The sequence below is a fragment of the Mya arenaria genome, chromosome 15 (genome assembly GCF_026914265.1).
Source record: "Mya arenaria isolate MELC-2E11 chromosome 15, ASM2691426v1".
Classification (NCBI taxonomy): Eukaryota; Metazoa; Mollusca; class Bivalvia; order Myida; family Myidae; genus Mya; species Mya arenaria.
In genome coordinates, this window is record NC_069136.1 from 50,747,389 (window position 1) to 50,763,566 (window position 16,178).

General features: G+C 33.5%; 1 protein-coding gene across 1 annotated transcript; it reads left to right on the top strand.

Moving 5' to 3' along the window:
• The first annotated feature begins 449 nt into the window (after positions 1-449).
• Positions 450-1,600, top strand: LOC128219462 (uncharacterized). The gene has a single exon (XM_052927272.1). It carries the CDS (start codon positions 450-452, stop codon positions 1,491-1,493), a length of 1,044 nt encoding a protein of 347 aa, XP_052783232.1. The 3' UTR covers positions 1,494-1,600.
• The last annotated feature ends 14,578 nt before the right edge of the window (positions 1,601-16,178 follow it).

Below are 16,178 nucleotides of genomic sequence, written 5' to 3' on the forward strand. Positions count from 1 at the left end.
CTTTTGATTATGTTGTTAGAGATATACTCTGGTATAAATTGATAAAACTTGGTATTAGGGGAAAGATGTTAGATATTATACGTTCTATGTATATGAATGTTAAGTCAAAAGTGAAATATAACAATGAATTAAGTAATGATTTTTCATGTTTATTAGGGGTACGTCAAGGAAAATCTCTATCTCCGTTTTTATTCTCAATGTATCTTAATGATATAGAAGAGTATTTATGTACTTATAACTATCAAGGTATTGATTTTGATGTGTTTAAAATATTTATATTACTCTATGCTGATGATATAGTTTTGCTATCTGATACAGAGGCAGGATTACAAGAAGGGTTGTTATTATTAGAAAATTATTGTGAAAGATGGAAATTAAGTGTGAATCCAGAAAAAACGAAGGTTATGGTGTTTAGAAAAGGAGGAAGATTAAGTAGAAATTTAAAATTTATGTATAAGGGTAGAGAATTAGACATAGTGGATAGATTTACTTACCTTGGTATAGTTTTCACACCTGGAGGTTCTTTTTCAAAAACCTTTGATGCTTTGTCAGGACAAGCACTTAAGGCGGTTTTTAGGCTTAAAAGTTGTATATCTAAATATCCTTGCATTTCAATCAAGCATAGATTGGATCTTTTCGATAAACTTATTTATCCAGTCTTGAGTTACGGATCGGAAATATGGGGTCTTAGTAACAGTCTTCAAATTGAACGAATACAATTACGTTTTTGTAAAGAATTGTTAGGAGTGCGATTACAGACCCAAAATAATTTTGTTTATTGTGAACTTGGGAGAACCTCATTATTATGTAAAAGGTCGATTAATGTCATAAGATATTGGTTAAAGATTGTAACAATGGACACTGTAAAATATGTTAAACTAATGTATGATAAACTTTGTATGCACTTAGAGGAAAATCCACATTTCAAGTCCTGGGCTTACAATGTAAGACAGTTGTTACAAGCATTAGGTTTTAATGATGTATGGCTTAGTCAAGGTGTTGGTGACATAAATTTGTTTCTAAATATGTTTAAAAGAAGGGCTACTGATAATTATATACAAATTTGGCAGTCTGAGCTCAGAGAGTCTAGTAGAGCTCGAAATTACGTGCATGTGTCGTTTTTTGAATTACAACCCTATTTGTGTAATGTAAATATAACAAAATATAGATATGCATTGTCTAGGTTAAGAATGTCAAGTCATATGTTGAGCATCGAAACAGGTAGATGGCATAAACCAACAGCAACACCTTATAATGAAAGAACATGCTTATTTTGTAACACTCTTGAAGACGAATACCACTTTTTACTTGAATGTCAATTGTATGGTGAACTACGAGAAATGTATATCAAACCATATTACTTTAAAAGACGGAATATGTTTAAGTTTATTGAGTTGTTGACCTCTCAGAAAGCTGTTGTGAATAGAAATTTAGCGATGTATGTGTATAAAGCGTTTGAATTACGAAAGACGTTTCATATGTATTATGAGTAAAAAACATATCCTCTTCGCTGTTAATACATCATGTCTTACGACCTATGACTTATTTTGCAATTAATGTACGTTTTATAATATGTATACTCATGGACATATTGTCTATTGTATTATGAAATAAAAAAACTTTATATTCAGGATTTTTTTTTTAATCCATCAAACTTACTGTCAATCATGTTGTATAATTTTACGTTAACAAACATTGTTACATATCACATTTATTATTGGTTTTCATTACGTTTTATCTGCTGAAGCTTAAGCATTAGTGTAAACAAGTCGCGAAAACTGATTATAAATCTTACTCGTATATAAATACAGGGTGGATAAAGTATTTGAAGATCCAACCCATCTAGGAATAGATTTGTTTCAATATTAAATAAGTTTTAAGATCTTACCTGCTTGAAGCATTTGCTGGTTCCATTTTATTTAATCATTTAAAGTGTTTTTGTATATCGCGGTTGTTCAAGTTTATGCGTGACGCCACAATTGTCAAGCGGAAAAACAGTATGGTGTGACAGTTCGGACTCAATGATAATTACAGAAGTTTTAAACTTCAAATATCTTTTACGAGATAAATACCGGTAATCTTTTTTGAGGACTTTTTATGTGATAAAGCATAATATTACCTTCCAATATATCGAAGCAATGTTTCTGTTGCAATTTGTTTGATCTTAAACTTTACATTAATTGGACTATTACCTAAGTTAAATCAAGTTATATCCAGTAAAAATATTAAACGGAGTTTCGACAGTTAAACGAATACATATCATTGGATACATTTAATAAAATATCAACATGCAATCAGGTAAGAATTCGTTGGTTAAAGTATATTTGTTATTGCTATTTAGAGAATAAATTGAATGCCTCATTCATACAGTTTCACATTAATTCTTCATTATTTTGACATACATGTTATATGTTTTACCTGAATCGGGCTTTAGGCCGAATTCAGAACATCCACTTTCACTCACACTCCAACCACATTCCCGTAAGGGACACTCGAGTGATCACTAGAATGTGTATCCACAGGTCACGCTTACACTCCACTTCATCAAGTGACAAATACAGTACAAAAACATGTCTGTTTTCATGATCCGATTATCTGTTTGACTATGGTGGTGTTTACATTCTACAATATAAACGTATGTTTATTTGATATTTGAGAGTACCTTATTGATAGATGTGGCGACAAACAGACAACAATAATTATTATTCTGAAACTTAAAAGAAATTCTAAAACAATTGGTTATCAAAAATAAATATCTTGGATTGTAAATAGCTGTTGCGTATTGTATCCAATTTAGAGGCGTTGCTTGACCAACATTAATGTATAGGCCCGATTCGCTATTGGGGTTCCGGACATGCCCTGCCTCCCCCCCCCCCCCCCACACACACACCTCGAATAAACGTTATGGCTTGCGTTCGTTTTCCACTATATATACAAATACAAATAAACACCAGCAAAAACCCTAATTTCAAGAACGCTAAAAAGAAAGTCTGCCTAATATAATAAGATCAGGATGTAGGTGGAGTAAAAGGCAAAGCCTAATATAAGACTAGACAAAACCGACCAAGAAGTAGATCAGCTGACGTGATAGCTAACAGCAGAAACCAGAACTTCTCATCAACTGGTTAACACACGTCCAAGAACTACTCGTCTACTGGTAGACAAGTTTCCAAGAGGTACATGCCTACTGGAGTCTACGTGTCCGAGAACTATTAATCAACTGATAGTCACGAGTTCGAGAATTACTCATCTACTGGTAAGCCCGTGATAAAAAATGAATATCGCCCACTGAAAGTCACTTGTCGGAGAAATACTAACTTACTTGAAGGCACGTGCCCGAGATCTACTCCCCTACTGGTAGTCACGTGTCCGAGAACTACTAGCCTACTGGTAGGCACTTGTCCGAGAATCACTCGCCTACTGGAAGTCACGTTTCTGAGAACTACTAAACTACTGGTAGGCACATGTCCGAGAACTACTTACCAACTGGTAGCACGTGTCCGAGAACTACTCGCCTCTTGGAAGTCATGGGTCAGAAAACTAGTCGTCTACTGGTAGTCACGTGTTCGAGATTTACTCGCCTATTGGTAGGGGCGTTTCCGAGAACTACTCGCCGCCTAATGGTAAGCGCGTGTCCGAAATCTACTCACCTCCTTAAAGTCATGAGACAGAGAAATACTCGCCTACTGGTCGACAGGTGTTCGAGATATACTCGCCTACTGTTTTACAGGTGTCCGAGAACTACTCGTCTACTGATAGGTATGGGTTAACGAAGTACACGGCTATTTGTATGCACGTGTTCTCAAACTACTTGACTTATGTTAGATACTTGCCTACTTGTAGACACGTGTCGGAGAACTACTCGCTTATTGGTTGGCGCGTGTCGGAGATCTGCTTGCCAAATGGTACTCACGTGTCCGAGAACTACTTGAAACCTTTTCATAGCTAGAAATAACCAACATTTTCTTTGAGGAGGACGGTATGTTTTTGGGAAAGGACAAACACTTAAATATTTCGCAATGCATGTTTTTGAGTCCCGTAGAACCCCATATGCATTAAATGACCGTTTTCAAATACGTTTCCAAAGTTCAAATGTAAACAGAGAGTATCCGTCTGAATTCATGTCTTAGGTAAAATTTAAAGTGCGTGTATCTTCTTCATATTTCAAGGTAAGTGCCATTGCACTGTTCTCAAAAATGTTTATTAATACTTTGTGAGTTTAATTGGTCAAATATTGGTCAGTTATCGCTTTAAAAGGAAATAAATCAAAACCGTCAGGTCAGATTTTAAAGCTGCACGGAATTTGTCATTAATTGAATAAGTTGAGTTATTTAATGTAACAATGTTTACATTTCGCTGGTCTTTAAAAGAGAAGATGGCATTTATTCTATACGAATCATGACACTTCATTGGAAACGTTTCTGGGTGCAAATAAACGATTGTTGATTGGGGAAGCGAGAGCTTGGCCCATTTTAAAAGACAGTTGTGCACTTGGTTTACTGACTTCATGCGTGGTAATATACCAAGCCATCTTTGATCGGACCTTTTGTTTTATAAGCTCAAACAAAAGTTAGCATATGTCATAAGATAAGCCAGATGGCTAACCATTATAAGCGCATACTAAGTTCATTTTAAAAAGTATTGTGTCCTTGATTGATACAACTTTATGCTTTTCATACAACACATTACCAACATGATGATGGAACAGCGCAGGCTTGGTTTTAACAAAGAGCTGTGGCCTTGTTAGATACAGCTTTATGCTCTTTATACACCTATAAACACCTATCAACACCTTGACAGAGAGCAGTGAAATTGTTATAGACAGCTTTATGCATATTATACATTGCATTAACTCAATGCATGGTATCATACCAAGCCGCCTTTTAATTGTTGCCAGTATACCCTGTTCAAATAAAACGTAGCTTGTGTCATAAGATAAGCCAGTTGGCAGGCAACCTGACTTCTACAGGGGCGTTGCTGGGCCTATACAGGAGTATAGGCCCATTTGGTAGGGGGGTTCGGGACCTCCCGCGGGATTCTTTTTAACTGCAGATCCGATCTGGTGCTATTTGGCGTATACATGGGATTATTTAGTGAACAAAAATAGCTTCATAATTCACTTGACTGAAATTTATTTCTGTCTTATGTATGATGTAGAGTAACAGAACTGAAAAACAAAGCTATGTTACAAACTTGTCATAAAAACTTCAAAATAGAAAATGCTATATAATGGTTAAATAAGCGTGCCTAGTTGGTTTTGTTTACGATAATATATCGAGGGTCTTTAAATGAAATCCAAGTTTCTGCATTTGGCTGAAGCAAATGTGTTTATGATTTTATTTACGTCTATCGCAACATCGCGATGAATATGAAGGACGCCAACTGAGGATAGCCTCTCGCCGGTCATTGTAGAACAAAGGTATGTCTTGATACGCCTCATAGAACTGAAGGAGCGCTCACATCAGGCGGATGTAGCAGGCCTGGTCAGCAGTTACTGCAGTACAATGTATATGCGCGGATAAGCTGCCTCCGATGTCTTGTTGAGTGTCGCCAGCAGTGTCGAAGGCTTTGCATCATGCAGCTGCCATCGCATATTCTACCTCCTTATTTCCTCGCTGAACTCTTGCCGAGTCTTGGGCAGGTCTGGATCAAAGGCCTCGTAGATTCTGTCCGCATTGGCCGGCTGCAGACCTTCAAATTCGGTCGGAATTAACCACTGTGCCTTGAAGCGCTTTTCATTCTTCAGGATACGAGTATCCGTCTCTTGAATATTATCACGTTAACCAGTTATTATGTTACTTATTAAGTGGAATTCGCAAATCATGACTAGATAACCAGTTACTGCAACAAGCCAAACGTGCATTTATAGATAAGAGGTAACAGGAATTTTATCTAGTTAACAAGTTATTATGTTACTTATTAAGCTAAATTCGCAAACCATAACTAGTTAACCTGTTAGTGTTTTTTAACTAAAAAGGTTAATAGGTGGAAGGTCTGGGCACTTTTAAGCCTGTTTTTAGTCTTATTATATCTATATTACCAAAATTGTATCGCAAATATAAACTAGATAGCTAGATAATTATCGCGAAAATTAAGTGGTTAACACGAAATAATTCGCAAACACTATCAGGTCATCTTACGGCAGTAATATGCCACCATAGAATATAGACTGTAAATCTTTGAATATTGTATTGACGGGCATGTTTGAACCGACGGATCAACGGACGGAGTAAAGACGGACTGTTTGGTAAATTAGTTGGGTGGACGTGGAAGAGGGGATGGATGGAGGAATGAAATAACGACAGGAACGGAGAAAAGGAAGGAAAGACAAATGGATGGATGAACAGATGGGTCAATGAAAGAAGGATTAAAGGACGGACGTTTTTACGAGTCATATATTCTGAATTCTTGTGTTTTTATCTCTTTAACCCCACTCTGTTTTTTAACCCTACTACACAGTTTCATAGTTTTATCCCACAATAGCAGACTGAAGAACTGAATGAAACCCTTCAAACCTATCCCTGACAATAGTTTAATGACCATTTAAATGTAATTCCTTGATACCATTTGTTTTATGATAAACTAAGATAATAACAATTTTATTGTGTTCGAAATTTCCGTAACTTTTGCGATTAAACATCTGTTATCAACACGTACCCAGTGGAAATTGGAAACCACTGACCAACTCCCACTTCTGTGATAACGGATAAAGGTCTGAGTTTAAAGTCATCATTCCATGATCCATCGGAATCTCCAGGGTCGGGGTAATGGGGAAACATGTTGAATGACATTCAAAATATACTCCTGCTTCGCAACTTTACATTTGTAAACAAAGCCGACGCTCACTGCAATTATGCGCGTGTCGGTTGTTGTAAAATATTATCGAACCGATATATTGAACAGTTCGACTGTCTTCATAATATGGTCACTAAACTATTTAAAAAATGCTTAGTTAAAGTGGAGTGTTTACTTGAATACAAATAGGTGTAAGCTGTCATCCCCTCCCCCTATTTTTATAGCAGATTTGGACGTTTTGTATTTTTCATTTTTGGAAACAAAGTGTAGGCCCGGGCCTACCGTGCCTATTGGAGCTACGCCGGTGTTCTATATTTACAACCCAAATACTTTAGCTCAACCATGAAGTTTTTTCAATTATTTTATAAAATTCTATATTGGTGAAAACCAAATGCATGGAATCTAGAAAGTACTACATAAGGTCAAATTCCAATTTAGTCACGCTTTATAAGAAATGATAATTTACAAAACATATCGTTTACAAACATTTATTCAATATATCATAGTAATGTATATTAAATACACACATTGACTCAATTTCTACTAGCAATGCACATCATATAAACACAATTATTCAATCTTTAATAGCAACATATATCATACACACATCTATTCAATCTTTCATGGCAATACATTCAAGTATGTTTTTGTAGCTCAGAAGTCATAAAACTATAACATTTTTTTTCACGAAATGCATACTTATAGGCTATAATTTAAATTTAAATATAATAATTTACGAACAAAGCCCAGTATGTTCATTTTTACCTGTTTCTCAAAGTAAAAAAACGACTATACTTTATTGACAAATTATAACACCCACTCCATACATAGTTACCACACATCGTCCGTACATATACTTATTACACACAGTCCATAAATATATTCGAATGTAACAACCATACACACAGTTCTTACACAAAACCTAATCATAGAGTTATTACAGACCATCAAAACATAGCGCTATAACACATCCTCATTCACACATAAAGTTATAACATACCATTCATAAAACGAGTAAATACACACCATCCATACATATAGTTTTACATACCATCCTAACATAGAGTTATTATTCAGCATCTTAAAAATTTGTTATTACAAACCATCCATACATGAAGTAATTACACACAATCCAAAAATATAGCTATTACAAACCATCCATACATAGAGTTATTACACACCGTCCATACATAGAGTTATTACACTTCATGCATACATAGAGTTATTACACACCATCCATACATAGAGTTATTACACACCATCCATACATAGAGTTATTACACACCATCCATACATAGAGTTATTACACACCATCCATACATAGAGTTATTACACACCATCCATACATAGAGTTATTACACACCATCCATACATAGAGTTATTACACACCATGCATACATAGAGTTATTACAAACCATCCATACATAGAGTTAATACACACCATCCATACATAGAGTTATTACACACCATGCATACATAGAGTTATTACACACCATCCATACATAGAGTTATTACAAACCATCCATACATAGAGTTAATACACACCATCCATACATAGAGTTATTACACACCATGCATACATAGAGTTATTACACACAATCCATACATAGAGTTATTACACACCATCCATACATAGAGTTAATACACACCATCCATACATAGAGTTATTACACACCATCCATACATGGAGTTAATACACACCGTCCATACATAGAGTTATTACACACCGTCCATACATAGAGTTATTACAAACCATCCATACATAGAGTTATTACACACCGTCCATACATAGAGTTATTACACACCGTCCATACATAGAGTTATTACACACCGTCCATACATAGAGTTATTACACACCATCCATACATAGAGTTATTACACACCATCCATTCATAGAGTTATTACACACCGTCCATACATAGAGTTAATACACACCGTCCATACATAGAGTTATTACACACCGTCCATACATAGGGTTATTACACACCGTCCATACATAGAGTTATTACACACCATCCATACATAGAGTTATTACACACCATCCATACATAGAGTTAATACACACCATCCATACATAGAGTTATTACACACCATCCATACATAGAGTTATTACACACCATCCATACATAGAGTTAATACACACCATCCATACATAGAGTTATTACACACCATCCATACATAGAGTTATTACACACCATCCATACATAGAGTTAATACACACCGTCCATACATAGAGTTATTACACACCGTCCATACATAGAGTTATTACACACCATCCATACATAGAGTTATTACACACCGTATATACATAGAGTTAGTACACACCATCCATACATAGAGTTATTACACACCATCCATACATAGAGTTATTACACACCGTATATACATAGAGTTATTACACACCATCCATACATAGAGTTAGTACACACCGTATATACATAGAGTTATTACACACCATCCATACATAGAGTTATTACACACCATCCATACATAGAGTTATTACACACCATCCATACATAGAGTTATTACACACCGTATATACATAGAGTTATTACACACCATCCATACATAGAAGTATTACACACCATCCATACATAGAGTTATTACACTTCATGCATACATAGAGTTATTACACACCATCCATACATAGAGTTATTACACACCGTCCATACATAGAGTTATTACACACCGTCCATACATAGAGTTATTACACACCATCCATACATAGAAGTATTACACACCATCCATACATAGAGTTATTACACACAATCCATACATAGAGTTATTACACACCGTCAATACATAGAGTTATTACACACCGTCCATACATAGAAGTATTACACACCATCCATACATAGAGTTATTACACACCGTCCATACATAGAGTTATTACACACCATGCATACATAGAGTTATTACACACCGTCCATACATAGAGTTATTACACACCGTCAATACATAGAGTTATTACACACCGTCCATACATAGAGTTATTACACACCATCCATACATAGAAGTATTACACACCATCCATACATAGAGTTATTACACACCATCCATACATAGAGTTATTACACACCATGCATACATAGAGTTAATACACACAATCCATACATAGAGTTATTACACACCGTCCATACATAGAGTTATTACACACCATCCATACATAGAGTTATTACACACCATCCATACATAGAGTTATTACACACCATCCATACATAGAGTTATTACACACATTCCATACATAGAGTTATTACACACCATCCATACATAGAGTTATTACACTTCATGCATACATAGAGTTATTACACACCATCCATACATAGAGTTATTACACACCGTCCATACATAGAGTTATTACACACCGTCAATACATAGAGTTATTACACACCGTCCATACATAGAGTTATTACACACCATCCATACATAGAGGTATTACACACCATCCATACATAGAGTTATTACACACAGTCCATACATAGAGTTATTACACACAGTCCATACATAGAGTTATTACACACCATGCATACATAGAGTTATTACACACAAACCATACATAGAGTTATTACACACCGTCCATACATAGAGTTATTACACACCATCTATACATAGAGTTATTACACACCATCCATACATAGAGTTATTACACACCATGCATACATAGAGTTATTACACCCCATCCATACATAAAGTTATTACACACCGTATATACATAGAGTTATTACAAACCGTATATACATAGAGTTATTACACACCATCCATACATAGAGTTAATACACACCATCCATACATAGAGTTATTACACACCATCCATACATAGAGTTATTGCACACCGTATATACATAGAGTTAATACACACCATCCATACATAGAAGTATTACACACCGTATATACATAGAGTTAATACACACCGTCCATACATAGAATTATTACACACCGTATATACATAGAGTTAATACACACCATGCATACATAGAGCTATAACACACCGTCCATACATAGAGTTATTACACAGTATCCATACATAGAGTTAATACACACCATCCATACATAGAGTTAATACACACCATCTATACATAGAGTTAAAACACACCATCCATACATAGAGTTAATACACACCATCCATACATAGAGTTATTGCACACCATCCATTCATAAAGTTAATACACACCATTCATACATAGAGTTAATACACACCATCCATACATAGAGTTAATACACACCATCCATACATAGAGTTAATACACACCATCCATACATAGAGTCAATTCACACCATCCAAACATAGAGTTATTACCCGCCATCTAAACACAGAGTTAATACGCATCATCACACTAATAGTAAATACACACCATCAATACACAGAATTAAAACTCACTATTCCACTCATTCCAAAACAGAATAATTACACATCGTCCAAACATAGACTTCAAACTCTTCATCCATGAATTGAGTCTATATCAGAGGTCATTAACACAGGATGCTTGTAGCACTTATATTTTACAAAAAAATTATAAACAATAAGTTTCAAGTTTCAAGTTTATTGGCAATATCGGCAATACATAAGCCTTTGGCCATGAACATACACATAGGATGAGATGTACACAAATTGAAAAGATGGCAAATACAAAATAAACTAAAAAAAACAAACACACGTACATAATATAAAGAACACAATCATAATTTACTTTATTGTAACTAAGAAGCAACTGCATCAATGCTGGGAGAACGTCGTTGAAAAGCATTGTAAATGTATTTATATACAATTCTTATATTGTTTGTGTTTTGTGAAGACATTAAAACCCTAAATTTATTCAAGGTATTCCATGAATTGGAAATATTGAATTGTTGACGTAAATCTTAATAAAAAGGACAATCAAGCAAAAATTGAAAATCAGACTCAACCTTATTAGTATTGCATAGTTTAAATTTTCGTTCTAAACGTGCAACATTATTAAACCTTCCAACTTCTATTTCAACAGAGTGAGAACATAGTCGGAATCTCGATAATGCAATTCCATATTTATCATTAATATTTAAATCGAGATACTTTTCAAATTCAAAATTTACCTTGAATTTGATTATAATAATTTAACTTCGGTTGTGAATGAATGGTATCAGTCCACTGCTGTACATATTGATCGTGGAGGCGTTGTCTTAATGATATAAAACAAGAATTGTTTATATGATCAGAAGACCAAACATAACTGAAACCGAGGGTGTCTAGCACAGTCTTTACAGATTTAGACCAGTTATCCTTAGCATTGCAGTAAGAAAACTAGCATCATTAACTTGTTCACAATATATATTATTTATAAGCGAGGTTGGGGAAGATTTGATCTTGCACCAAAATTTAAGTGCTCTGATTTTACATAACAATGTTAAAGGAAATCGTATTAGCTCTCCAAGAACAGCAGCATTAGAAGTTTGAGAGCGAACACCAAGAATGTGTTTACAATATTTAAGGTGGAGTTTATCCACCTCTTTCATGTCATATATACCCCAAACCTCACAACCATACATAAGAATAGGAGCAATCATAGAGTCAAACAATAACAGTTTGGTCTTAACGTCGAGTTTAACCCTACCAAAAATTGATACAAGGTGATTATAGCTTTTAAAGCTTGGTCTTTCAGCGCTTTAACTGTATTTACAAAACTTCCATTGTAATTGAATTTTATACCCAAGTAACAGAAGCTATCCACTGTTTCGACAACATTATTATTAATGGACCAAACAAAACGATTCAATGTTTTTCGTTTTTCAAAAATACATATTTTAGTTTTAGCAACATTAATTTAAAGACCCCACTTGCATGAATATCTATGTATTGCATCAAGTTGAGCTTGAAGACTGTTAGGGTCAGTTGTGAACAGAGCAATGTCGTCAGCAAACAGTAACATGTATAGAGACAGCTTAGTTATATCATTCTGTGTTAGATTATCAAAATCTAAATACTCCCGAATGTCATTAATAACAAAATAAATAAAAGAGGAGAAAGAGGCTCCCCTTGTTTCACTCCAAGAGATATATCGAACAGTTCTGAATGTGACATAGTATTCATATCTTTAACACACGCCTTAACATTTGCATATATGGACGTAAGCATGGTTATCATTTTACTACTTATACCAGACTGAACTTATTTAATCCACAAAGTATAACAGTATCAAAAGCCTTTTCATAATCAATAAAAGCACAGTACAACTTCTGTTCTTGCGCTAAAACCTTTTAAATAATAGTATGAAGTATAAAAATACAATCAACAGTGCTTCTGTTGTCACGAAAACCAAACTGCGCATCATTGAATTTATTTTCAGTTTCACACCACTTATTTGTGCGATTTCTCAACAATAGAGAAAATAATTTGGCAATCACATGAACGAGTGTAATCCCTCTATAATTAGATGGGTTAGTTATATCACCCTTTTTATGGATAGGCACAATAACACCTTTAGTCAAGGCTTCTGGATAAATTCCATTATCAAATATCTTGTTAAAAATATTTACTAAATACGGAGCAATAAACGTTTTTGCATCTATGAAAAAATCAGCAACATTGCCACTAATATCACTTCTTTTGTGTCTGGACATAGAACTAATTGTATTAACTATCTCATCTAACGTAAAAGCACAATCAAGGCTATCAACTGAGATATTATCACTATTGTTAAATTTTTCATTGTTAAAATTACTTGCATTTGGTGTAGCTGACATATTCTTAAAATGGTTAACAAAGGATTCTAACGGTACATCGACCGCCGTGCTATTTTTCTTATTATTTTTTTAATGTACTTCCAGAACTTTCTTGAATCATTTTTACAAAGTTCTGACATATTGGACTTTTCCTTACTGTAAAAGAATACTTTCGCCCTACGATTCGCAGAGCAGTATCGTTTTCTTGCAGAGAGAAAATTAAGTCTATTTAAATCGTTCGGTAACATATTAAACTGCCTCTTTTTTCACAAAAAAACTGTCTTTGCTTGTCTACATTCAGTACTGAACCATGCAGATTTCTTATTTCTATATTTCGAATTCCTGCGTTTCGATGAAAAAGTTTTACCGTGTACCATAAATGAAACATCGTAAATAATAACAGATAATGTATTAATACAGCTATTTATATCGATTTCACCCCTGGAAAATTTACCATTTAAATCATCAAACAGATCCCTTTTAAGGTGTAACAATGACATAAGTTCTTGGGATTTGGATTCATCCCAGATTAATTTTTCTTGTAATATATCACCAGGATCGGAATGAAAATTCCTGACATTTTAGACAAATTCAACGGGACAGTGGTCCGAAAACTCTGTAATATGCAAAACTTTCAAAGATTGAAACGTTGAAAATAAATTATAGTTTGAAATAACATAATCTACTACTGGCTCCAACCGAATTTCTCGTAAATTTATAACAATAAGGGTGATCGAAATTTTTCAATGCAAGATATTAAATTCATGATTGGGAATACTTGATTTTATCGATTTAAGTTATATCTGTCTTTAATAAACTGTTTAAGTCTGAATAAAAATGTGCACTTCAATCATTTTGAAACTTGTAAACGATTGTGGCCTAGACAGTTAAAATTTGGCCATATTTCGAAAAAAAAAACTTTGCCATTTTTTAAAACACTCTTATGTCGAAATGCAATCATTATTAAAAGTAAATAAATTACAGACACCATAAGTTTACGTTAATATTACGTCTTCTTAGTTCAATAAGTGAACTATATCGTAATTAATATGTTAAAAAATAATAAATTGCAGACACCATTAATTTACATTAATGTTCCATCTACTAAGTACAGTAATTGAACAAAATCGTAATTAATATGGGAAAAATTAATAAATTGCAGACACCAATAACTTACGTAAATGTTCCATCTACTAAGATCAGTAATTGAACAAAATAGAAATTCACATGGAAAAGGTAAATTAATTGCAAACACCATTACCTTACGTTCATGTTCCGTCTATTTAGTTCAGTAATTGAACAATATAATTATAACAATTGGAAAGTAAATACATATCAGCAAACATATGGTGTTAACCAATATACATTCATGTAATGTCTACTACGTTCAGTAATTAAACAATATAGTAATAAACTTGAGAAATGTAAATACATGACAGACAACATTAACTTTCGTTCATGTGACATTTATTATGTTCAATACATGAGCAATATCTTATTACCATGAAAAGTAAATAAACTTAACTCACGTTCTTGTACCGTCATCTTCATTTATCAATGTGTCTTCTTCATAATGAAAACAATGACTCATCCAATTACTATATTCAAAAGTTATACAAAGTTAAATACAAAACATACAATGATCAGTATGTTAATGTACCGTCTGATAAGATAAATAAATGAACAATGTACTTATTTACATGGGCATATTAAAACTGATATGAATAACAAAGGTTTACAATTATATGCAGAAATATTTTTTATAAGTATATTTCAGGAAACGTGCACATATTAATTTCTTAAAGTTTTTCATAACGTTTTTCGTTATGAATTCAATTATGTATCCATACAACATTTTCACAGGTTATACAATGCTAAAATATATCATGGAAGGATCGTTTATTTTACGTACCGCTTCCCTATTTGAATAAATAAACTTACATGGGAATACTACAATTGATAGATATTACAAACCTAAGGTTAAAAGTTTTGTAAGTAATAGATTAAATAAAAAACAATGACAGAAAATTTGTACAGACGTATGAACTATTTTCATTTTATTCGTGTTTTTTAATTTAAAATATCGTAGATTTATTAAAAGAAAATTTACAAAGCACACATCAAACAAGCATATGTAATGAGCAGAACTTATAAATATGAACATATTGACACGATTATTTCTTCATCAATAGATAATAATTGATAAAGGATGTTGAAACAATGACAGACAGTATGTTATATACGATTTTGTTTGTTTCCTTTCCTTTGTTGTAACATATTGTATAAGTAATCTTAAAACACACTATTTTTATTCTATGATATCTAAATGTAGTTATGAAAGAGAGGTATTTCAATCGTTTAATTAGTCTTGTCTGTATCTGAAAGTTTTGTATTATTATAAACGTCTCATGTCAGCCTCGGGATGTTATTGAAACCAATGATAAATACAAACGTAGGTATCCAAGAACACATGCATTGTTAATTGATTATTTTGTTGTTCATGTAGAATCTCAAACAATAAACAATAAATAGGTTAAACTCAAATCAATAAGTAATGATAAGTAAATGGCTAACTTCCGGTAATCAAACATGGCGGCCGCCTAAAACTAACGTGGCAAAAAGTAAACATTTAACTTCAAATTAAAAAGCATAATAAGCATATATGAGCCTTAACAACCTTGCAATGG